At 43.9% G+C, this 26,103-nt stretch overlaps 1 protein-coding gene across 1 annotated transcript; it reads right to left on the bottom strand.

The window, feature by feature from the left end:
* Positions 1 to 1,896: 1,896 nt before the first annotated feature.
* Positions 1,897 to 24,794, bottom strand: RUBCNL (rubicon like autophagy enhancer). The gene is made up of 15 exons (XM_009951347.2): positions 24,723 to 24,794; positions 22,514 to 22,622; positions 19,519 to 20,187; positions 15,129 to 15,214; positions 12,400 to 12,607; positions 11,424 to 11,528; positions 9,013 to 9,055; positions 8,535 to 8,667; positions 7,979 to 8,124; positions 7,090 to 7,154; positions 5,055 to 5,293; positions 4,185 to 4,246; positions 2,756 to 2,909; positions 2,542 to 2,632; positions 1,897 to 2,009 (listed from the first exon to the last, which is right to left on the bottom strand). The coding sequence occupies exons 1-15, from the start codon at positions 24,792 to 24,794 to the stop codon at positions 1,897 to 1,899; spliced, it is 2,295 nt and encodes a 764-aa protein (XP_009949649.2).
* Positions 24,795 to 26,103: the final 1,309 nt, after the last annotated feature.

The following is a 26,103-nucleotide window of genomic DNA, read 5'->3' as shown; positions in this document are numbered from 1 at the left end:
TCTGAACTGAGTGGATGTAAAGTATCAATGCTTGATGCATGAAACTCACTCTCTGATACTCTCCCTCCTGCGTACCACTGCTGTTTAGTGAGACTAACATTTGTGAAAAGCACAGCCAGAAACCAGATCAGCCCTTCTAAATTCATGAATAATGAAAAAGATGCATTCAGTTGCCCGGCAGGTTATCCCACAGGATTATTCAAGTGAGCTCCTTCATAAGCAGAAAATCCCTACAGCAAGGCCTTTCATGTGATGCAGTTAGTTGTGCACCAAACTTCAATGAGAATTTACTCTTGCATAACGCTAAATACAGTCAGCTGCATAAGCAGGCTCTTTCTCACCACATCTTACTCAAGATCACCACACGGATACTGATGTAGGGTAAGAGATGATAATCTTGCTTCTGAGCAGCAAGTGGGTAAGCTGTTTTTGGCCGCAGGAAAAATAGCCAACTGGAAGAGTTAGTGAGCTTACTAGTACTGTGAGCATTAGCATGGAGGTGAACTTACACAGACCATGGTAACAGACAGCTGATCTTTTCCTTGCTAAAAGCTGGAGCAGCAGGTGAGGAGAGGAAGAACAAAGCACAAAATGAGAACAGTAAATTAAAAATATTAGGAACACCCCACTGGAGAGATCAGAACTTTGGCACATGCTTTCAAGTTCTGGGGTTTCTCTGTTCACTGGCATTTCGTATGTGGCAGAAACAGAAAAATGGTTTACAGGTTCAAGCAGCTGCTCTGCATCTCTGTGCAGCGGCTGCTTCCTCAGCCAGTTTCATCAGAAGTAACCAACCAGGCTGGGAAAGAAAGCTGCTTTCAACTTCCAGCACTTCACCTTTAGGCAAGGAATCAGTCTGCAAGCGTGAGGGTGGATTTCCACAGCAGCGTCTCTCCTGCTCGCTCACTGCCTCTCCTCACATTTCTAAGTGCTCTAGAAAGAAACTTCTGGAGCAGTGTACTGGGTGTAGGTGGCAAGCTGTTGGCAGTGGGGGGCTGCAGGGTTGCCTCTGTGTGGAGGCCAGGACTGCCCCATGCCAGAAACAATTGCTTCCAGCCAGCTCCGACGGACCCACCACAGGACACAGCTGAGCACCTCAGCCAAGGCAGTGGTACCCCTGAGAAAATGCATTTATGAGCAAGCAAAACACCACATAGGCAGGGGTGGAGGTGAAGAAGCAGCCCTGCAGATACCAGGGTCAGCGAAGGAGGAGGGGGAAGAGGTGCTCCACGTACCAGAGCAGAGATTCTCTCTTCCATCTTATTTCCTCCCCGTCCTGTTGAGGAGGGGGAGTGAAAGAGCAGCTGGATGGGTATCTAGCAGCAGGCCAAGGTCAACCCACCACAGGCTGTTGCATACATCTGTTTAAAAGAAATTTAAAACCCACTGGTTCACATGAAGCATTTGCCAGAACAGAATTTCAGATCAGCATCTGCCTGAAGCTTGCAGACAAGCTTGTTCTAAATTGTAGAGCTTTTGAGAGAATGGATTTCGTACTTTACCACTTTTTCATATTTCCAAAATCTGACACAGGTATGGATTTCCAACACTCATTTACTATCTATACATTATTTGCAGAATTACAGAGAAGAATGATTTTTATATGGAAAAATATAATATTAAAAATCTTACATACAGGATAAACCATAGCAACAAAAGGCTCCTCACAGAATTAACATCCAGTCCTTCTGCCACCAGTTAAGATGAAACTCCCTTAGTGTGAGTTTGACAATGACATTGTGTTGTGGTTTTTTTCTCTTTTTTTTTTTTTAAACCCCCCATAAAGGAGACATGCATTAAAAATAGTAATGTCTAAAACAACATTAATTCTTAGTCAGGCACCTGAAGATTTGGCTTTGAGAATCTTCTGAAATCAGCAGTCAAAAGAATCCAGTTTCACGGAGGCACCAGCGACAGAGTTTCTGAAAGTGTCCTCCGAGCTGCGATCCGCAGACATTTGGGGCAGCCTCCAGACTTGAAGCAGGCTTTGTGAAAGCATGTTTTACACTCTGTTTATACATACAAGCAGTTCAATGTTCAGGGGAAAAAAAAAAAAACCACAAAAATTAATCAATAGCTGTTTTTCCTTGAAGGCTGTTCTGCCTAGTTCACCCAAGTATAAAAGTAAACAGAAGCAGTACAAAGCTAGGACAACAACAACACTGTAGTAACTATGACTAAACATTTTGCTTAAGGTTCACAGGATTTACAGTGAGTGTCGGCAAGATGTGATATAGCAGCAGTATAGCACTGGCCTAGGCTCTCTCTCATATGCAGACCAGAAAAATAGTCTGCCCCTCCAGCCACAGTTATGTTCAGGCAAGTCCTCCCTGGTTTCGCTGTCTGAATTCACTGATGGAAAGCAGCTGCCACAGGTTGGTTTTCAAAGGTACATGCTACCCATGGTTTTCAAATATACATGAAGGTTTTTGAATATACAAGCTTTCTCAAGTTCTCAATGTTCTCCTAAAATAAGTCTGAACAGTTTTACACTAACATCCCCCCCAAGGAAGAAAGAAAAATGTTTGGTCTGGAACATACCTGTGCACCTTTTGCATTTGGCAATCTGGTATGGAAAGAGCAGATCTGCGCTCTGACAGAATTCACAGATAAACCCCTTCGCTTGACAGAGCTACAAGGACAACAAAAGAGTTGATTTACCTTTAATCTAAGAAAAAAAATTATTTGGGAATGTCAGCAGATATTCCTCACACTAGCAGCTGCAAGGACACTAAGAGCCCTGTTTTTTCCTTACCTCGCAACCATCCACATGGGAGGTGGAGCTCTTCAGAATATCTCTAAGAAGGGGCAGTAACTGCCCTCGCTTGATCTTCACCAGATCATCCAGTGAGAAGAGATGCAGGTCCTCTGTCAGATGGTTGGGGACCTGTTCAAACTCTTTCAGTACACTGCAAAGAGAAAGAAAAAACAAATCAAGTTAGAAAAAGTTGTTTTTCAATTATATTTGAAGAATAAGCCTCTTTCACATCTCTAGCCACTCAGGGATCATACAAGGCAAGTCCATGCTAAATCCTACCTCCCCTCCCAATTTGAAATCCCATTAACAAAAACTGCAGGGTTTGGGACTTAGAATGAAACATCTGCTTTAAATGTGCATTCCTCTGGCATTGGAGTTGTCAGGCTCAGTTACGCCAGCAAGTCCTAAATAACGTGTAAAGGACTCTCCCCTACCTCAGGAACAGCAGGTAAAATGCCACATAATATCTAATGCAATAAGCTAGGGTACTTACTTTTTTTTTGCAAAGAGAATTTTGAAGGGTTTTATCCTGCATAGGTTGCTAGTGGCTGAAACTATGCTTGTACTGAGCAGGTAAACATTGAAAATATAGCTATTGCTTTTAAAATATCACCTATGTAGAAGGTACAGTGAGGATTCTAATGCTTACTTCTATAACGGAATCACAGGTGGTTGTCCAGAAGAGAGAGACATTAAGATATGTTTCCATTTAATTCTGGTGAACAACATGTAATTGATGCATAAGAGAAGTCCATGTCAAAGAAAGAACAGAATCTACTTTTAAAGCCTACCTTCCTTTCATTGGTTTTTAAAAGAGGTCAGCAATTCTGCAGTGAAGGTTTTATCATTCACATGCCTACCTATTAGTCATGCCCATAGTTTTGGAAGGTGAATACCAAAAATCTTTCATTTGCAGCAACAAGCAAGGCCGTGTTTTGGTATTTATCACTTTTGGTTGCTACTTTCATACGAATACATTTATAAAATAAACTGAATTAAGCATTATGATAGATTTCTGGAAAGAAAAACCCTCCAGGAACACATTTGTTTTTTGTTTTTTTTTTTTTTTAAGATTTTCATTTACAGATAAATCATCTCAGAGATCCACAGAACTATCTTTGACCTTTTAAGAACAAGTGAGAACCTAAGAGAGACAGAGTAGAAAAAAACCCATACACCTAACAAAAATCATTCAACATTTAAAACCAAATATCTAAGTACAAGAAACAGAAAGCTACCACATAAAACCTGTTCTTCACTCAACATTTGCAGTGCAACAGAAGTAAGTTTTGTTACCAGAATTTTCTGTAATCCTCGTATTAACTCATTTAAAACTCCACTCAAATGTCTCTAGAGAAGAAGCCTCTATAACCACCTCAGGTACATTTTTAATAAGCTATTTTTCATGCACGATCACGGCCCATACCTTTCACCAAACCTGCAGGTTTTCAAAAGCTTTTTTAAGTGAAAAAGCTGTTCTTGCACCTCCTAAAAGATGAAGGAGAAATAAAGAAAACAATTTTTAAATGAAAAGCAATCGCATTTATATATTCATAAGTGAGGAACACCACTATCTGAGTCAGCCACCCTCATCAGTACATCAAGCCACACCTAAAACCAGCAATTTCACACCCAGCACAGAATTAAACAAATGGATTTTCTAATGCATGAAAGGCCAAGGAAGGCAAAGGCTACTTTTATTGCCTGACAAGGGAAGCAATTCCTAACGCTACAAATGGCTCCACGTCAGCCCACCAGGATGCTAGACCCAAACCTGTGTAAGAACAGGTAAGTGTCTCCTCAGCCAAGAAGGGAACGCATGGCAACTTGTAATCTTCAGCAGAGCACCCCTCCTCAAGCTGCAGGAGGTACAACCCTTCAATGAGCCAAGGGTGTTTTCTCTAACGGCCCACAAAATTAAGGAGTCATTCAGAACTTCTGAAGCTTTCCAACAGCCTAACTGCCAAGCAGAGGTAAATATTTACTGCAGGATTCCAGTGTGTGTCCCCCCCCGCCCATGAACTAAAACTGGAAACCAATAAGGAAACGCCTCCCAGAGACAAGGCGGGAAATGAGACCTCTGGCATAGGTTGAAAACTTCTCCCTCCTCACCCTTCATCCCCCCTTCTCCCAGGGGAGAGAGGGGGCACATCCCAGAAGCAGTGATGGGACACGTCTAAGTGCAGAGAAACTGCCTCTTTCCCACGTACACACATGGCAAAGAACAACCTGCCCCAAGGGTTCTTCACAAAAGTCTCAGACGCACAAATTCCCAACAAAAAAAGGCCATACTTACCCTCACCCTGTCCATTTCTTTACTTTTCGTGTAGAGGGCTTTGTTAATACACATCACATTGAAAACTGGGTGTTGCCATATGCTGTCCAGTAGGTGTTTGGAGAAGTTGCATACATAGTATTTTTTGAAGTCCCACTTCAAAAGTATTCGGGCAGGAATGGAAGACTGGGCATAGCTGTGGCAGCAGTCACAGAAGTATTTCCCCAGGTAGTCACAATAGCGGAGTCTCCTGATATATTCTGCAGGTAGACAGCAATGAAATTGTGAATATTTCTTTTACTTGCAGGACATAGATCTTGTCTGTATGCCTATTCTGTCTAAATAACTCAGATCTACTGCAGTGAGAGGCAAGGGATAATTTCATTATTATTTTTTACATAGGGTGCTTTAGTGTAGGGTGCTTTATTATTGTGGTAAACACATGCATAAGGTCTGTACTTTGCATTAGGAGAGAAAGCTTTCCTCATTTCCACATTTGTCAAACGGAAGCGATTACATTTATCATCTTGAGATCTTACAGAAACCATTGTTGCTTTACCGGCAAAAAAGAGACTCAAGATAAAACACACAACAAAATACTTCCACCCAATGGAGAGACCAGCTGATCTTGGAGTCAAATTTCTATAATACTTTTTCATATAAAGAGGCTTGTGGGTTTTCCCCAGCTATCTCAGCATCTCAGGTTTGCTCGAGTTAGTGTGCCACCGCAGATTGTTGATACTTTACAGGTCATCACAAATGCTGCTCTTTTGTGAGCAGACCCAGAATAGGTCGTCAAAGCCACTTCAAAGATTTCTTCGGTATGATCTGGTTGTCAGACCTGTAAATCATCATGCTTTCAAGTTGTTCTCACAAAGCATCACAAGTAAAACACAAGTAGGATTTTGTGATCAAGATTTAAAGGAAAAAAGTAGTTAAAAAACCACCCCAAAAGAGCAAAACCACACTTCTATAAGCTTGTATAAAGCTTCCATAAATTCTCTAAAAAGATGCTTTTGGAAAAGTGTAAATTGGCACAGAGAAAGAATTATTGAAAGAAACCACTGGAAGATGTGAAAACCAACACTTTCCAGCTTGGAAGCTTGGTGGGGGGGTTTTTTGTTTGTTTTTTTGGGTTGGTTTTTTGTTTGTTTGGGGTTTTTTGGTGGTTTGTTGTTGTTGTTGTTGTTGGGGTTTTTTTAATAGCTTTGCTTTTCCTGTTTTGTTGTTGACTGTCATGAATTTTTACTGTGTACGAGAAGAACACCTATCAAGTATTGTATTCTGTCTGCAATGATAAATTCCATGCAGTGCTAAAGATCCCACTGCCTGCTTTATTATTGCAGGCACATCCAACAGTGAGATCTTCCATCTAGCTCAGACACTTTTACATCTGCGGTACCTCTATGTTGGTGTGCTGGTTTGGGCTAGGATGGAGTCAATTTTCTCCATAGTAGCTGGTATGAGGTGATGTTTTGGATTTGAGACCAAAACAGCGTTGGTAACACAGGGATGTTTCAGTTACTGCTGAGCAGTGATTACACAGAGCCAAGGCCCCTTCTGCTCCTCACATCACCCCACCTGTGAGTGGGCCGGGGGTGCAGGAGTTGGGAGGGGACACAGCTGGGACAGCTGACCTCAACTGACCAAAGGGATCCCCCACACCATATGACATCATGATCAGCATATAAAGCTGGGGGAAGGAGGAGGAAGCAGGGGGACAATCAGAGTGATGGCGTTTGTCTTCCCAAATAATCCTTACATGTGACAGGGCCCTGCTTTCCTGGTGATGGCTGAACACTTGCTGGCTGATGGAAAGAGGTGAATGAACTCCTTGTTTTGCTTTACCTATTAAACTGTCTTTATCTCAACCCACAAGTTTTCTCACTTGTGCCTTTCCAATTCTCTCCCCATCACACTGTGAGGGGAGTGAGTGAGCAAGTGGCTGGTTGGGACTTAGCTGCCAGCTGGGGTTAAACTATGACAGTTGGTGAATATTACAGGCTGATTATTAGTAATGGATTTATGAGGTTTTTTCACTTTTGGTAATACTTACTGCTTTCTATTGGGGTTCCACAACCAACACATGTAAAGTTTTGGGCAGCCACCACTGCATCTCTCCTGCATACAGAGACAAAGAGTTACACCTTTCAGCATCCAAAATATGGACTAGTTAACATTCCCCCAAAGTGCAAGAGAGCTACACTGGCACCAGTGAAAATGTCCAAGTTAGGAGCTGACTCCTGCTCCTCCACATGAAGCAGCATATTTCGGAAGGAGATGCAGATGATTATTTTTGTGGGAGTCTCTAAGCTATTCTGTGGAGAATATACCATCAATTACTGCTTCTAAATACAGCTTGTTGCAAGAATTAAATTCTTTTCCATTTCTTAAGGTGACATCAATATCAAGGGGGAGGGGGAAATCCACATCTGCAACTGAAAAAGCAACTGGACCTGCAGCAGGACAGGGAAGTAGCCAGTTTGCATACTGTATGCATTTAACAGCACTTTATGCAGAGTGAGACAGTAGTTTCCCCAAACACGACCTGTTTTCTCCCCACTTCCTGAAAACCTACTACCCAGAAAATATCTGCAGGGAAGCGGGGAAACTCTTAAGAGTATTCTCCAGGTAGTCTCACAAAGTGAAACTTTTATGCATCCAGCTAAGCACGCTGCCACCATAACACCAAATGGAACATGTATTAATCACATGTAAAAGTACATGTGCCACATTAATCAGGACGTGCCAACAGAGGGGAAAAAGATGCCATCTGCTTTCTAGCAAAGCCGGTGACAGACACTGCAGACGGCTGCACCATGCACTGCACTAGCTCTAACCTTAGGTTCTGTTAAATCACCCAGGCTCCTTCCATCAACTTCAGAAGGTTTTAGACAAATCCCCATGCTGGACTAAACGATAAGGCTCAGATCCCTTCGACTTACTTGACTGAAGGGTGAATATTAAATATAATCTGCGATCTTGGTGGGGCCCAGCCAGAAGAGCCTCTTAATTTGGATATGATCTTTATTTCTTCAGCCAGATTCAAACTGGACTCAAGCTCTCTTGGAATCTCTTCTTTCAGCACAGACTATTGAGAAAGACAAAGTCATGAACAGCCCATCAGCTGGACATATGTTAAATGCTATGCAGCATCTCCCTCTGTACTCCAGGATTTTAAACTTCAATTTTCACCTGCATGTAGTCCCCCCTCAGTTAAAACTCCCTTGTAACAGTCCCAGAAGAAAGTACTTTCTGATTGTTTACAACTGCACTTCTTAAATATGCTGAAAATTGCTAGAGAAATTTTCTAACAATTTATCTAAAGTGAACTAATAAACTGCAAGTACTCATCTGTATTTATCCCCCCACCCCCTGGCTTTTTTTTTTTTTTTTTAAATATACAGCTTCCCCCTTTCACTAACAGTGAAGCAGCTGCAATGATACAATGATTATTTGGGGAACTGAATAAAGAGCCCGCTGTTTTCAGCTCAGACTCACTCTTTCCTTAGACAAGCTCAGGCAACCAGACAGTTGAACTGCAGAGTTTGTCTGCAACCAGTGTCTTCTGAAAGCTCTGCACAACTCCTGGGCTGTTGCTTCAGCTGAATTGCTGCCTGGTTCAAAAGATGATCTGAAAGTTAAGCAATACAGACAGTGAAAAATAGCAGCATGTCATCAGCAGCTCCGCTGCCTTTTCTGCATCCCTGAAAAGTTTTCTCCCATCCCTTGCTTTGATACACCCAGGCTTTCGCAGAGCCACAGCCACCACCCTCCAGCGAGACTCCAGAACCAGAGAAACGCTCTGCTAAGCCAAGAGCCACAGACATTTGCTGTCAAGCAGCATTCCTTCCCCTTCCTTGGGAGGACCAAATTTACCACTCCCACACCTTTCCCCGCCCCAGCCAGAAGAGCCACCAGAAAGCTGGTCCAGCAGAAAAGGCAGTGCCACCAGGCTATTGAAGATACACAGCATTACCTTTCATCTGCGGTGACAGACAGATTTTCAAGGTCTTCAAGCTCTGCAGTAAAGGAGAAAATTTTATCAAGCCATCTAAGAAACAAAGCTTCTGTTACTCAGCACTGTTTTAAATCCACCTTCTGTGTTACCACAGCGTCACTTTCAAATATATTCACCTTTGCAACACCCTTGCTGGATATGGGAAATAACTTCAGCCCTAGTCATAAACCAGGCATATAGTCTTATCTCCTCTGCAGTTCTCTGACCAAACTGCTGCAGATCCACTGATGAATACTACTCCTTAACAGCTACGCATCATACCATCACTATCACTCTCCCCTCAAGAGCAGGAGAATTGGTAAGGAGAGACTAAGTGCCTGCTAACCAGGTCCAGCCAGAAGGCACTAAACATAAATTATAATACACAGATCCAACAGAATGCACATTATTTTTTTTTGACACTGACCAATATTTGGAGACACCGATCACAAACATGCCAACTAAAGCTATAAACCAGCTAGTAACAGGTGAGATGAACAGAATTAAAGCACACACTTCATTATGTTTATATAGACAAAATATGCAGACAAGTTCCCATTGGTAGCATTAGTTTTGGCCATGCATATTGTTCTCAAAACAAATGCTTCCCCATTCATACATGCCAAAATAACTCCTGCTACCAGAAATACAGTTTTGGGAGCTAGTTCTTCATTCTTAGTTTAGGGAAAGAAGAGGTGAAAAAAATAAGTAAATTTCTAAAACCAAAGGGAGCAACAAAAAAAAAAAAAAAAAACCCACGCATTTGTTAACAGGAAAAAAAAAAGTAGTTAAGTGTTGCTCAGGCTACTTTTAAGGGTTTATATTTCTGTATATGTAAAAACCAGAAACTAGCCAAAGAAACTCAAGATATCCTGAAGACAAGCAGAGCACTGGTGATTATAAGGGGACAGAGACATTTTGTTCTAGTCCTAAAGCAGAGGGAGGGTTGCTTAAAATCTAGTCAATCTAATCAACCTGTTTAATGAGGAAATGATCAAGTCCTAAATTCCCTCAAACAATGCTGCTATAGTTGGCTGAGGTTGTGCCATTTTCACACTGTTCACCCACATTCATTTGGTTTAATCCTTAGACATAATTTCATTCTCTGTATCGGGTTTGCATAGCAAAGTTTTGGTAGCAGGGGGGGCTACAGGGGTGGCTTCTGTGAGAAGCTGCTAGAAGCTTCCCCCATGTCTGACAGAGCAAAAGCCAGCCGGATCCAAGACAGACCCACCACTGGCCAAGGCTGAGCCCATCAGTGATGGTGGTAGCATCTCTGGAATAACAGACTTAAGAAGGCAGGGTAGGGGGGAACTGTGCGACAACCTGCAGCCAGAGAGAGGAGAATGTGTGAGAGAAACAACTCTACAGACACCAAGGTCAGTGAAGAAGGAAGGGGAGGCAGTGCTCCAGGTGCCGGAACAGATACTCCCTTCCAGCCTGTGGTGAAGACCATGGCAAGGCAGGCTGTCCCTCTGCAGCCCGTGGAGGTCCATGGTGGAGCAGATATCCACCTGCAGCCATGGAGGACCCCACACTGCAGCAGGCAGATGTGTCCAAAGGAGGCTGTGACCCCATGGGAAGCCCACGCTGGAGCAGGTTTGCTGGCAGGACCTGTGACCCTGGGGGGGACCCACACTGGAGCAGTCTGTTCCTGAGGGACAGCACCCCATGGAGGGGACCCACACTGGAGCAGTTTGTGAGGAACTGCAGCCTGTGGGAAGGACTCACATTGGAGAAATTCATGGAGGACTGTCTCCCGTGGGAGGGACCCCAGACTGGAGCAAGGGAAGAGCATGAGGAGTCCTCCCCCTGAGGAAGGAGTGTCAGAAACAACAGTGTGATGAACTGACCTCAACCCCCATTCCCCATCACCCTGCGCTGCTGGTGGGGAGGAGGCAGAAAATTCAGAAGTGTAGTTAAACCCAGGAAGAAGGGAGGGGTGGGGGGGAAGTTGTTTTAAAATTTGGGTTTCTTTCTCATTATTATACTCTGATTTGATTAGTAATAAAATAAATTTCCCCAAGTCAAGTCTGTTTTGCCCATGATGGTAACAAATGAATGATCTCTCCCTGTCCTTATCTCGACCCATGAGCCTTTTGTCTTATTTTCTCTCCTCTGTCCAGCTGAGGAGAGAAGTGATAGAGAGGCTTTGGTGGGCACCTGGTGTCCAGCCAGGGTCAACCCACCATACCCTCAAACAGCAAAGAAAAGGAGATCCTGCACCAGTCTGGTATTTCTGCATGTGTTCTAATAAGGAGTCATGCATACATCATTCCTTCAATTTTCTCATATTACTTCTCATACACAACAGCTACTAAGTTTTCCAAATGATGCATATTCAGCTGAACAATGGAGATGTTTCTGCAGTTATAATTTTAAAGTCTTACCAATAATTACATATTCATCCTCTGAGTCACTGTGGCAACGAAATCTGGTAACCTCATGACGTAATGGTATACGCACTGGGGAGCTGACAGGCAGCAGAGCACAGCCTATCCGGAACAAAGACAACACCAGTTAAACTTTTCCAGCATTTATAGAGTAGCTGCAATTATATTTATATCTGTCTTTGTTTACCAAAACTTCAGCACACAGCCTGTACTTACAGAGCAATTTTATTTATTTATTTTTATACACACACAGAAAGTCTAGTCTTGGGAGTCTGTCATACAGCATGTCCCTCAGTTTCTTAGGAAGAAGCTTCTAGAAATGAAACCAAAAGTACGCTCACTCGCTCTCTCTCATGTGCAAGCACACCATTCATTTTTCCCCAGAACTTATGCCATTTAGACTTTAGACTTAAGTTACGTCACTAAAATCTGTATTACATTAACAGACTGAAGTCTACTTAAAAATGCATATGCTCACTCAAGCATTATAGTGCCAAGAGCATTTATTTTCTTGCCTCAAACTATATGTGAATGAATTCTCTGTGCAGTTTCTCTCAAATCAATTGCATGGCCTGATCTGCACACTGCAGAAGTAAGCAGAGAAGGGAAGAGCCAAGTTTCAAATCCTGCAAAAAAGGATTTAAGCAGAGAGAAATTCAGAGAGCTACAGGCATGCTCTATGGAGAGTTGTGCTTGGCATGTGACACTTGAACCTTACATTTTCTTTCTCATGTAAAAAAAATTAATTATAATAAATAAAACACATATCTGAGCATTCACAAGGAAGAACTTGACTCACAGGGAAAACACTTGTGGCACAATGATCCTCAGGGAACACAGCCTTTGAGAAACTCAAAGGAGATAACAGAGGGTTTGGTTCCAAGCAATGCCCAAATTCACTTAGTATTTTGTTGCACAAAAATAAACAGCAAAGGCTGTCGGACAAGGCTACATTATAGTCCAAGTAACTTGCCTTCGTAGCCACTGTCTGAAGAGGCAACAGAAGAATCCGACTTCTTCACTCCACGGTAAGAAGATAACTCCGAATCAGTGTGATAGCTGCCATCTGATCCACTTGTTTCCTCCACACCCCAGGACTCTGCTTGTTGGCTTAGGATATTACATTTCATTTTTTCTAGCAATGCTATAATCATATCTGCAACAAAAAAGTGCGCGTTTTCCTGGACACAAGATAGGAATACTCATTAGTACACAGAATATTTATTTAAGATGAAGTGAAATACATAATTTTTCCCCGTACTTTTTCAGCTCAAGAAATCAAAATGTAAGGCTATCTCACCTTTCATTTTAACACCAAAAAAAAAACATCCCAAGGGCAACTCGGAAACAATATGCAAAAGGCAACTGCCCAGATAATTGTCTCACCCTTGATTAAAACATACCATTTACTTTAATCTTACCCATCTATTAGATAAAAAGAAACTTGATTACATGCCTAATTGATGAATATGTATGCATTTTAGGGCCATAGTCTTCTAATTACACTGCATTACTTAGTATGCAAATGTGAATCCATGTAACCTATTTAACAGGATATAATTTCAAGTTAGCGTGTACAAGCAGTTCTGCAGGCATGCTAACTTGGATGGGGCCAGAACTGGCACGTTTCGAAGGGATTGTAGATGTTCAGGTGGTGGGTAGCACAGAAACTAGTAAAATGCTTTCATGTGCTAGGAGTTAAAGCAGTGAAGTAGGAAATACGCAGTGACATAGCTTACACAGTCAACTCAAGGCTGCACGGAAAGTCTGTGGTAAGGGGGAACCCAGCTCCCCCAGGGTTCACACTGCCTTAAATAAAAGGAGGCCGTTTCAAAGCTTCACTGTAGCACTTCCCTGACAGACAACTCCTCCCCATGGTGTCCCTTACCATCATGCCTGCCTGGGTCACCCATTCTCTGTGAAAATGGAACCTGTAAAGCCACCTCCAGCACCACTGAGACATCCAGATAAATCTAGGGCTCCCTGCCCAATGTCACTGTCATATCCCTTGCCTCCTGTGGTTTAACAGAGCATCCCACCAGCCCCACCTGCACTACTGCTGCTGGCCTCAGCACAGCTTCCCAGCCCAGGCTCAGCTCAAAAGTGGGTGCATCATGGAGAGACAGGTGCACTCAGGAGCATGGATGGAAACCCAGAGATGCCCTGGATACTCTCCCCCTCTCTCCTTAACTGCACATGTTTGCACTGTGCAAAGCTAAACCTCCATCTAAAAAAAAAAAACCACAGCAGTATCTAAGGCTAGCGATTCTGAGTGCAGAATTAAGCAAAGCTTTATAAGAAGTGGCTTATGCTCAGAAAATTGTACCACTCAATGTCAGTATTCATAACACCCCGTACAACCTGTATGGGAAGCATGAAAAAAGACTTCAGTGGTTAGAAACAGCCAAATCTTAAGGAAGACAACAGACATCACTGCTTTCTTATTGTCCACAGCCAAATGCATTTAGAAGAGATTAATCTCAACATTAGAGAGAGCCCACAAGCCCCTGTGGTGTTTGAATAGACTTTTATCTTTTCCCTAACACTGATTAACATCACTTGCTTATTGCACAGTTTCTCCAGAGACAACTTCCAGTGAACTTCAGGACACAACATTAGCAAAGGAAAGAAATAAACAGCCTTTTTCCTTTTGGGAGATAAAGACAACATCTCCTACTTTGAAGATTCAGAAAGCCCGTGCGGCGCTGGTTAACCCCAAGTTAGCGGCAGAGCACAGCATATCAGCATGTCCTGCTGATAAAAGCAATTATGAGCACATCTGAGAAAGCTGCATTGCAAAAAGATAGAAGAGGACACAGGCACTCCTGTACTCAGCATGACTATCAGCTTTCGGCTCTGCCTCCTGATAGGTCCATCACCCTAGGAAGCAGTCCCAACTCAGCTGTGACACACCAAATTTCTCATACCTCCCGCTCACATCAGTGGAAAACCCGTGTAGATTATCTGGACCATCTCCTTCCTGGCACACAACTAGAACTCTCAGACTTGCTGACAGTGCATGTATATGTTAGTTTTCAGTCTCCTAATTTTCAAAAAGATTATTTCACATCTAAGTTTTGGGCTTTCGAGAATCACCTCCTGGGAGGTGATTCTCCCCCTGTACTCTGTCCTAGTGAGACCCCACCTGGAGTACTGTGTCAGGCTCTGGTGTCCTAAGCAGAAGAAAAACATGGACCTGTTGGAGCAGGTCCAGAGGAGGGCCACAAAAATGATCAGGGGGCTGGAACACCTCTCTTACGAGGGACAGGCTGAGAGAGTTGGGGTGGTTCAGCCTGGAGAAAAGAAGGCTCCAGGGAGATCTTATACCAGCCTTCCAGCGCTTAAAGGGGGCCTATAAGATGGGGGCAACCTTTCAGCAGGGCCTGTTGTGATAGGATAAGGAGAAATGGTTTTAAGCCAAAAAAGGGTAGGTTTAGACTAGATATAAGGAAGACATTTTTTACAATGAGGGCAGAGAAACACTGGCACAAGCTGCCCAGAGAGGTGGTAGAAGCCCCATCCCTGGAGACATTCAAGATCAGGTTGGATGGGGCTCTGAGCAACCTTATTTAGGTAAAGATGTCCCTGCTCACTGCAGGGGGATTGGACTAGATCACCTATGAAGGTCCCTTCCAACCCAAACTATACTATGAGTCTATAAAATGGAAAAAACATTATGACAATAGTCTTTGTTGTCCTCACCTTCTCTACATCTTCTGGAAGCATGCAGATGTCCTGCAATGAACGATTCACAGGTATAGCACTTATGTTCAAAGGAGCAGCAGAACCTGTGGGTATAAGAACTTTTATTAGCTATTTCTTTCTCCCAGGATGTGTGCAGGGTGATTTCCAGAAAGCAAAGCAAACTTTCTTTCCCAAAACTGAACACCATTAGGGCTGGAGGTTGTGCTGGAAGTTATGGAGGAGATAGAAATGTGAGGAACAGGTTGGCATTTGAACCACCCTGACAACCTGAAGCATGAACGAGTATTAACTACCAGGAAAACAGCTTAAATGCCATGGGGTGGCAGCACCACTGCACTCCCAACACCAGCCCTCTCCCAGCTATAGCCCGAGCTGCTGGGGACAACCACGGCCAGAACCTCAGGCTGGGATTACAGTGATGCTCTGCAGTTTGCAACACAGCCAGCTCATTCACAATAGCTGGAAGTAAAAGAAATCTCATTGCTGTCTGGGCATGCAGAGAGATGCATCAGCCTTAAAAGATTTCCTGAATGATTGCTGGTATCACGTGACTGTAACAGTTTCAGAAAAAACTTTGTCGTTAGGTTTCAATACCTTGAGGAAATCTCCCTCCTGTTTCCAAATGCAACCCATACTGGATGGCAATATGTACAACTGGAGCAGACACGTTAGCTGCAGCACCCCCCCCCCCCCCCCGCTTCCCAGAATAGCAGTTTCGTTTTCCTGGCATTTGCTGTTCAGTAGGATAAGCGTGCAAAGCAAAATTCACCTCTTTCTCCCCTGTTAATAACTTTCCACTAAGCAGCAGAGCACGCATCTGGTTTTCTATAGATGTACCATGGATTGCTTTTTATATATGAATACATATATATAGTCACAATCTTCTTCCTCAGTGAATTGAAGGTGAGAGATCATGCCCTCATGTTTTGTTTACAAAGCACTTGCAACCCCTGCTACAATAAATTTGCTGGAAGGATGATGAAGATTATATGTAATGTCTGTGGATGTACACACAAATGAGATATGGAAGGAAATGACTCCTGAGGGGGGAGGTTGTTGGTTTTTTTGGGGGTGGGTTTTGGTGTTTGGTTTTTTTTTTTTTTTCTTTTCTTCACTGACTGGTGTTTGTTTACTACCTCATCTCTGACCTTATAACCAAGGAATTGCTGTTTCCCTGTGGTGATGTTTACAGGACAAAATAGACTATATCTAAATGCTATCACCACACACACCATTTAAAGCTATTGCAGATAACATGGCTTAATGAAAGGTTCTTTGTAAAAAAAAAAAATTAAGAAAAATTTAAGAGTGGCATTTTTAAGTCACAGAAACGATAAAGAGGTCCCACAAAATAAGAGAATAATTTATGAAAACTTTTTCTCCAACTAAAGGGCACTGACTCTCAGGCCTAGTTTAGATACTTTATATTGCCTTATTTACAGGAACCATGTTACACTGCCTTAAGCATCAGTAACATCAGGCTGGAAAGTCAATACTGTGCTCGCGCATAGTGACACAGATGTAGTGTTTTTGTACAGAATTATTAATACCTCCATTGTGTATGGAAAGGCTGATGACTGGACTTTGCAAAACAGATTTAATCACCTAATTAGGTTATTGTCATGCCTATTTGATGCTTCATCTTACCAGGTTAGCAGTGTGTGGGTAGTACAGGTAAGCGCTAAAGGCTCTATAGCTTGATAAAAGGCTACATTCTCATCAATTAAGATAACAAACATTACTTTCTAAACTAAAAATAATAAGCAGAAATAAGGAAATGGAAAATTACTCCTTTCTCTTTAAAATGTAAGATGCAATTAATCTTCAGTAGAATTTTGAAATCTAATGGGAGCTTTCTCTTTTGTTTAGCTCCTGCATCCCACTCGCATCTTCTAAGTACAAAGATTGTAGCGTGGGATGGAGCATGGGGAAGGAGCCCAGCACATCACACATCCAGCAACGGGACGCAACTTTGGGTCTGATGCAAAAAATAACCTGGTTGCCCTTCTGCTCCTGAGCACTGTTGCCTGGAGGCTGCTGGGGCTGGGGAAGGAGCCCTCAAGAGCCACAGAAGGAAATTACCTTTATGCACATAGAGGTTTACAGCAAGAATAAGCCTTGTGAACCACCAGTGACACACTAGCCACAACAAAGCCCCTGGAAAACATCAAATTCAGTCACTAGCTCTTCATTAACAATGATGGAGTCTTTCCAGAAGGTTGCATGAAGCCACCAGAGAATGGGCCTTAAAAGTATGAATAAGGCCTAACAGGAGTCTCACAGGATCAGCACAAAATCTCACTGAAAAAAATTATTTATTCTGATTTAAGTCATCTTAGGTAATTTTCTTACATCTTGTGCATCCTTCACCAATTCTCCTGAGAGAAACAAAAGTGAGAATCCTCCACCTCTGAGACAGCAATGGAAAGGACAGCAAGTCAGCAGATGCTGTTGTGCAATTCCTGCCTTCAAATTAGGCATTTTATCTTTTTTTTTTATTTTATTTTCTTTTTTCAGTTTGCCATTTGCCTTTCCTGTCCTCATAGGATGGGGGGCAGGGGAGGATGAAACCTCACTTCCCCAGCCCCACGCTACCCAGTGGGGAGTTAAATGTCTGGAAGTAACAAGAAACAATGAAATGCAGAAATTTTCACTTTGCACAGAACAGACCAAAGTCTAATGCAGCCAGAGCCCACCACGTTGCACTGTCTCTAACAGGATCCTAGTAAAACCAAGGACGCCACTTGTCCAGTCACCTGGCCACCATATTTCTCCGTTTGCTTCTGGAGAGGCAGCAGCTTTACTGACCCAACACAAGCTTGTGACATGTTCTGCTCGTGCCAGAGAACTGAGTCATGCACGATTTCTTTGCTCTTATACACGTGCCTCGCGGTCCCCGCTGACACAGAGAGCCTGGGCTGTGTTTTCCAGACCTGGTTACCCAAACCTGCGCGACTGGCCCCAGCTGGCTCCAACCACCGGGTGCGGTTTCCCTCGCCCTGACGTACACCTCTCAAATGCATGGGGCCAATAAATCACCCAACAGAAGGAAACAACCATAATGGTCGCCATACTAACTGTTGACGACAGCCTATCCCAGATGACAAAGCTGTTATTATTAAAAGCTCCCTGTCCTGCAATGGCACATGCCTATTTGAGATCTTGCTGCCAACTTGAGGCCTTGGAGGAGCTCTGAGTGAACAGCTAGGAAGGACCAGAGCTTGGAAGCGGTGCTCAACGGAGTGTCACCACTAGGACTACTGCTGACCAAAGGGAAAAGGAAAAAATAAATAAACCAAAAAACACCCCAGCCTTTGCCATTTTTATCTATAATACAAAGGCAGGCTGAGTGCTCCCTGCTGTTTGCCTTCTTTCCAGTAGGAAATCAGGCCTCAGTTGCACCATCTTTCCAAGGATCAGTATCTATTAAGAATAATCACTTAGATACTGATAACACCCTTTATAAATAAAATACAAATGCTTCATCTTGCTGTAGTGGAGGCTGTTCATACCAACACTAGGTATGAAGCATGAGGGGACTGTTCTTCTGCCCTAGCCAAGGGGCATCGGCCCTGGCCCGCAGCCCAGGAAGGCTGGTGTGCCTCATGGAGGCACACAAAGCCCAGAGGCCAGGTCAGTTGCTCCACCAGCCATCTTGGGGGCACTGTGCCTGTGCTGCCCTGAGGCGCCCCTGCTCAGGAGGCACCCTTTGCTAGCAGCCCTCCGGCTGCATCCCTTCACAGACAACATGTGGGGTATCCACACAGTTGGAAACTGGTGAGGGGTAAAAAGATCCTGATCTGATACAGGGGATATGTGTATTCAAGACAGCAGGTGCACTTGGAAAGCAGAAGAGGAAAAAGAATCCTGCTCTGGCACAAGCCAATTTAGTCATAACGAGAAGACATGTTAATGCCCTGTCTTCAAAATCCCAGGATCAAATGACTCCCTGTCCTCCAGCTCACATCAAACACAAGGAGATGTCCCAGGGAGCCCACAAACAGCAATGAATCACTGCCAAATACCCAGATCCACGCTATCTGCTTTTGGGAGAAGGGTAATGGTGAAAACATGATCAAGTTGGTGGACGCCTCATCCAGTAGATGTTCTACATTGCCCACAGTTCAGCGACTTCACATTTTACCAAAGGTTGCACATTAGAGAAGCATTTCTGCATCACGAGACAGATGATTACTGCAAGTACAAGTGTCTGTTTTACCAACCCTCTGGTTCTCCTTCGTTTTTAAGTTTTCTCTTTCTCCCCTCTCTCTTATTTTGAATGACAGCATTTGTCTAATTCACAATCACCATAAACAAGGCCCATTTCAGTTACAGTTGCCCTTTCTAGCACAGAAATCTTAAAACAAAGATGGACCTGTAAAGTTACCTGTTTGATTGACTGGCTCTGACTGGGAAAATCCACTGGGAGAAATGCTGTCACTGTTGCTGACGGGTGCAGGATCCAAAGTATCAGGGTATTTCAACAGATCTGCTGGCTTACCAACAGTTGAATCGGAAAGAAACATTGTGTAAGTCAACTCTTGTTTGGGGGAGGTATACGGTTCTTTTCCAGAACACAAAACAGCCGATGTGACAGTGCCTCCTGTTAACGTCACCTGGGTAAAACAGTCCCGCTTCAGAGGGGACACGTCTGAAAGAGTGAAACCATTCAAGGAGGAAGTAGCAGGATCCCTGTCAGAGTAACGGGGACAAAAGAAAGTATCCGGTGAAGGTTTAGAGGACTCGCAGCACGTGTTGTCCCAACATGCCCGGTGCCTTGTAAACCGAATGTCTGTTTGTGTACAGGCGGCATTGTGATGTGCAGAATCGCTGTCACTGTCATCACAGCTATCCCCAGCACTGCTTTCTTCCCACTGTTCCATGCCACTGTCTGGATGCTCAGCTCCCTGCATTGTGGTCTGCTCTGGCACCAAGGAGGGCTTCAAATCAGATGCATTTAAAACAGACACAAGAATGTCTTTGATAGCTTCAGCACTGTCTGGGTACGATGCAAAACTTCCAGCATGTCCAATCACCGCTGGCCTCAAGTATTCATCTGTTTAGAAAAGGGAAGAAACTGAGAGGTTAGGGAAGAACCCTAAAAGAAAAATAAATAAAAAAATCAAACTCTTAATTTACAAGATGAATAAAAGGCATGTTATTTTTAACATGGGTGAGAAGGGAAGAATTGAATTCACACACTGCTCTCTGTTGCCTCTTCCTGCAAGAAAGCTCTTGCAGTCAGGAAGCAATTCTGTGGTTGATAAGGCTAGGTAATAAACCAACAGTAAAGTATGCTGCTGCTAGCCAAACACAATTAGTTAGGACTTTAATGGTGACAGATTATCAGCGTGCTCGAAAACATCATTGTTCCAGAAAACTGGATTAGGCACAGTTACCAGTACAGGTACTGGTTCTATTGCCAGTAAAAGAGAAGGACACATTTTAGCAAGATGTATGGAGTACCAATACAGCAGGAAGAAACAAAAAAATACACACGTAGTAATAAAAGGCCCCACGCTTGTGTGTTTCTGTTAGTCAGACACTCTTCCTCATGTGGAAAAGGCTAAAGTAACCTTCAGTCCGTTATTCATAAGCGTGGCAACATTTATGTGGACCCAAAAAGAAAATTAGTTCTGTCACAGCGACTTCATTATAATGCCTTTGAAGGAATCAAAAATACTGCCTGCCAATGTCCTACGTGATCTACTGCAAAACTGTAGTTCAATAGCAAATAGAAAAACTGATTTTAGTGGCAAACATGGCAACATTAGCATGATGTAGAAGTGCATACTGCAACCAGTAGCTATTCAGGAGCAAACTGAAGTCCTATACCTCAAACAAAAAGCCTCACAGGAACTGCCATCATCCAAGCAATGGAGAGACTAGACACAAAGTCTATGTTTGAGAAGAAACTATCAACCACATCACAACAATGAAGTCAACAACTGTCTCCTTTGGGAAAGATAAGCCAGTTGTAAAATTCTAAGAATAGATACAATCAAGTAGATTCATTTCCAGGGCAAAGAACTCTTCGTTAGGACCACAAGGAATGTTAAACACCATGGGTGAAAAAAGCAGCAAGTCTTGGAGACTTTGCCCAGAGGTTGCCCTCCTTGAACATATCTCAGTGGAAAACAGTAAACCTCTCCACAAGTCACTCACCTGGAAGCCAGCATTGACTCAAACTGCATGATAAGAAAGTTTACTAATGAAGTGATCAAAAACAAAACACCCCCGCACACACACGTACTGTCTGTATAAAGAGCAGTCCTCATCAAGAGAAAGCTGAAAAAAATTAAGACCATTACATGTAAGCTATACTGCAAGAGCTGCTGGCAATGCTGTCCTAGTAAAGCCAAGTCAAAATTAGCCAAAGAGCGATTGGGACCAGCCACCTGCCACTTATCAAGACAAAGCTCTTGCAGAAACAGCAGCAAAACTGCTCATTTTACTGGCTGCACTTGCAAAGAAACAGCTTGCCAATACAGCCAGCCATGGCAGCGTAAGGGCAGGCATGGGAAAATAAAAGCTAGCTGACTTTCAAGCAAACATATTTTCATCTTTTCAGGAAAAGAAAGCAATTTCGGTTATTACTGACATTTCAGTTCCACAGGAATACCTTAACCTGGGCTGCAAACAGCATCTGTTCTGTGCAAGACAAAACATTTAGTCTTACTGTCTTCAACTCTTCTGCCCTGCTCTCTTATTGCAAAGCCCATCTGACAGCCTTCCTTTCCAGCCCTGCTCATTTTTGTCATCTTCACTACTCCAGCACCACGGAGCATCTCTAGCACTCATCATATAACCATGCTGACTTACTCTGCTGAATACTTGGTCTTAGTGGATTGTAAGAGAAAAAGGAATAATTTTCAAAAATTTAAATCATGCTTCTGCTCTGCTGAGCTTAAAAAAACCAACAAAACAACAACAACAAAAAACAAGCAAGCAAACCAAACCCCACATTTTAAGCTACTACCAGAAAGAAGTTAGTTCCAATAAAATCTCAAATTCAGTTTTGCAACTGATACTCACGTGAGTAATTATGGTAATCTGTTAAGATCTGAGAAAGTATTTCTTGAACAAACAAAGAGTTAACCTGCCAAGAATCATCTGAACAGTTCAAGTATTTTATTCTTGAGCACTCAGATGCCAGCATAACTAAAATGGCCAAACTACCATTAAAAAAAGGCAAAACCCCACGTATTTTCAAATTGTATAATACACTCTGATATTGTCCCATCTTCAAACCCAATAACCAAGGTTCCCGCTCCAACCAGACTACACTTGTTTAGTACACACAAACATCAATAGCTTTTGCTAGCATTACAAGCACCAGCAATGCTCCCCAGAGGGAGGCATTTTAGAACAAATTGGCTTACCTGAGAGAACAGAGATTTGAGGTGTCGGAGCAAGGCAGCTAACCCTTGCTGAAGGATTTGAAGAATACGCCGACTCAGTAAAAGCCACCTTTAGGCTTTCGTGGTTTAACTAGAACAAGAACACATAGGCAGACAATTTGTTTATAAGACAACAGTGCTCTGGTAATGATACCCATGGTCTCAGTCAGCCCAGCAGGAAGAACACCAAGTTAAGTCACCTAACCACTGCCTGTATTTCTGGTTGTCTGAAAATCTCCCCAGAAGCATACACTGTCTGAAGAGCACTGGCATCTCAACTCTGCGTCTCCCATTTCACTGCAGAAGGCAGGTGACCAAAAGAAACTCTCCACTGTAGAAGGATTAAACACGTGCAAAGGCATATATGAGATAAAGTGCTGAATCAGCTGTCTATTTGTCAAAACAGCAGCAATGAAGTGGAAAAGAATTCAAGAAACCACAGGCATATTTAGATTTATACGAGCTATGAGCTAAATCTATGAGGCCCGAACTCCACAAGTACCTGATCTGTGTGCTACTTATCTCCCAGCTGTATCGACTGGGAACAAGCATGGTTACATTCTCACATCTGCCTAATTTGATAGAACATCGTACATGTGCTTCACATCAGCAACGTGGCTGACCCAGCACAAAGCAAGAAGCGACACAAATAGATAATACTTGACCTGGCATACAGCCTGCCAAAAATTTTGAATGCATTTGAACTGACTGAGCAGGTTTGTACCAGATCAGCGTTTCACTTTGTGCAGTCATGACGCTTCCGATTCAGTATTTCTAACCCCAAAGCTGGATTTACCATATTGTCAAACCAGCATAAGCTAAACCAGGGCAAGCAGTTTAGCGCAGATACCAAGAGGCTAATTCCAACAAGAGAGTAAGATACACTCAGGACAGCAAAGCAACAGGTCTCCTCCCCAAGCTCACAAATTCCTTGTGAGGGCACACATTTGTCTCCCGCTCCCAGGTACATCATGGACCTGCAGAGCACATTACAGAAAGCAGGGAAGTAATCAAAGGGCTGCCCTGCTCTGACAGGAGCATCATGAAAAGACATTAACCAAGGTGTACCTCGTGCCTTCCCCCGACTCACAGACCTCACCGAGATGTCTCCACACAGAAGCATCCCGAGGAAGCCTCTCACCTTCCCCTGCACTCTGTGACCCCATACAAAGAAAAGGGAGTTAAAAGGCACGCTGTCCTCTGCCACCCAGTGTTGACCTCCATGTTCCCCATGTGTCCCATGGACAGAGAGGTGACTGAGAACAGATCTAGTCCAAACACCCTTCAGACTCACGGAAAGCAGAAGAAATAAAAACCCACAAGAAAATTTTCCTTTTAACTGAAGAATAACATTTTGGGCCAAAAATAGTATGCTGAATTCCCAATGTTTAGTGTTTGATTATGCCAGTGCTTAGAAAAACACTCAGAAAAAAAAAATCTCATAGCGCTTTCTTTCTTTTTTCCTTTGCACTAATTTAGAGAAACCATCATGCATGCAGGCTTTATACATATAAATACCACATTGTCAACATTATTGGATAAAGTAGTTCTAACAAGAACTTATTTATCAATTACTTTTTTTAAAAAAAAAAATAGGTTTAATAGCAACAGTTAACAGACTCTACCTCTTAGGATGCAAGTATCACAACTGCATGACACTAGGGTGAATGCAAGGACCTTAACAGGGAGCATAAATAGTAAGAGCACTAGTTTTAAGATCTTTTTTTAAACAACCCTCCCATCTCTTTGATCTTTTCAGAAGCAACTTCCGAGAACTCAGATAAAAGATTAACATTTACTTTCAAGATGTTATGATTTCAGCTATATCACAGATTGGGAAAGAACACCTTTAACTATCAAACTAAAAAAAAAAAAAACAAACAAACCCAAAACGTACTTAAATTAAAGAGCACTTATAAGGAAATAGGACACCAGAAGTGTGTGAAAAGCACCACAACATGCTGCCACTGATGGTTTGGTATCCTTCCCAGCATAAACGTGTCAACCTTTCCCCCACGCAATTTTCCAAATTATCTCCGTAATGAAACCACTAGATGTAAAAATAAAGTATTTACCACAACCACTGACAACGAAAAGCTTTTTTTTTTTTTTTTTTTTTTTTTAGAAAAAGGAAAGCCCCCCGCAGCTAACGGAGACACCGAGCCAACATTCAGACCCTTCCTTGCCTTACCTTTTTGGAGCGGGGGTGCTTGAAGACTTCTGTGCTGCCGTAACTGGCCAGAGCTACTGCATGGAGAGACATGATGGGGAAATACTCATTTTCTGCTGTGGTTAAGTACCTGGAAGCAATAGAGCAAGAATTAAAAACATCGCCACGTTAACCGCGATCCTCCATGTGTTTTGCAGACTCTAATTTAATTTTCTGAACTGTTTTCGGTCTTGACTCTGCACGCTTGTGACCTTACCGAAGAGCACAGCTCAGCAACAATGGAAATCTGTGTAGAAAGAGCCTAATTTAGACATTTTTTAACACACAAAAAAAAAAACAAACACAAAAACAAAAACAACACAACGGGAATGCCTACCGCCGGCATAAGAGGAACGTATTGATCTTTGTACCCCCACTTCGCTGTAAAAGGAGGAAGGGACGGAGCGGTCCCGGTGGCAACGAAGCCCCCGCACTGCGCTCCGCAACAGGGAGCCGCTCTCCCCGCCGCGCCGGGCCCGGGAACGCACCGGCGGCGAAGAAAACCCGGCGGTGCCCTCCCGGCACGGCGCTGCAAAGCCGCGCAGCCCTTCCCACGGGAACGTTCAGCCTGCCGGCCAGCTCTGGATAGCGTTTAACCCGCACAGAGGCACCGAAACATCACGCCGCCACCCCAGCAAGAGCGCACCGTGCGCCCTGCAAGACGCCCGCCCGTCTCCAGCCCCGGCTCCCCCGGCCCCGGCGTCCCACCTGCAGCCGGGGCGCCGGGTTCCTCCTGCCCGCCGGGAGACAGCGCCGCTCCCGCCACTGCCGCGCTCCAGCGGCGGCGGCCTCCGCTGACCCTCCCGGGGCGGGAGAGTGAAGCGCGGCTGGGCGGGGCCGAGCGGAGACCCGCCCCGGGGCGGGGCCACACGCGGGAGGGCGGGGCCGTCCGGCGGCGCGGGGCCTCGCCCGCAGCCTCGGCAACCGCGAGGGGCGGCCCGGGGGCGGCGGTGGGTCCCTGAGGCGGCGTGGAGCGACCCGGCTCTCTGCTAGCGGAAGGGCAGCCCTCGGTGCCGCAGAACACCTCGGTGAAAACAAAACCCAACAAAACCGACCCAGGCAACGGCAAAAAACCGGGGCGGTTCTGGACTCTGGGTTTGTCTGGTTTGGAGAAAAGGAGGCCGAGGGGCGACCTCGTTGCTCTCCACGGCTTCCTCCGGAGGGGACGTGCGGAGGAAGGTGTTGTTCTCTTCTCCCTGGGATCCAGCGATAGGACGCGTGGGAATGGCTCAAAGCCGCACCAGGGGAGGTTCAGACTGGACATCAGGAAGCATTTCTTTACCGAGAGGGTGGTCAAACACTGGGACAGGCTTCCTGGAGAGGTGGCTGATACCCCAAGCCTGTCAGTGTTTGAGAGGCATTC

Source organism: Leptosomus discolor, chromosome 1, assembly GCF_034619465.1.
Source record: "Leptosomus discolor isolate bLepDis1 chromosome 1, bLepDis1.hap2, whole genome shotgun sequence".
Lineage (NCBI taxonomy): Eukaryota > Metazoa > Chordata > Aves > Leptosomiformes > Leptosomidae > Leptosomus > Leptosomus discolor.
This window is presented reverse-complemented; position numbering and strand designations above follow the sequence as displayed.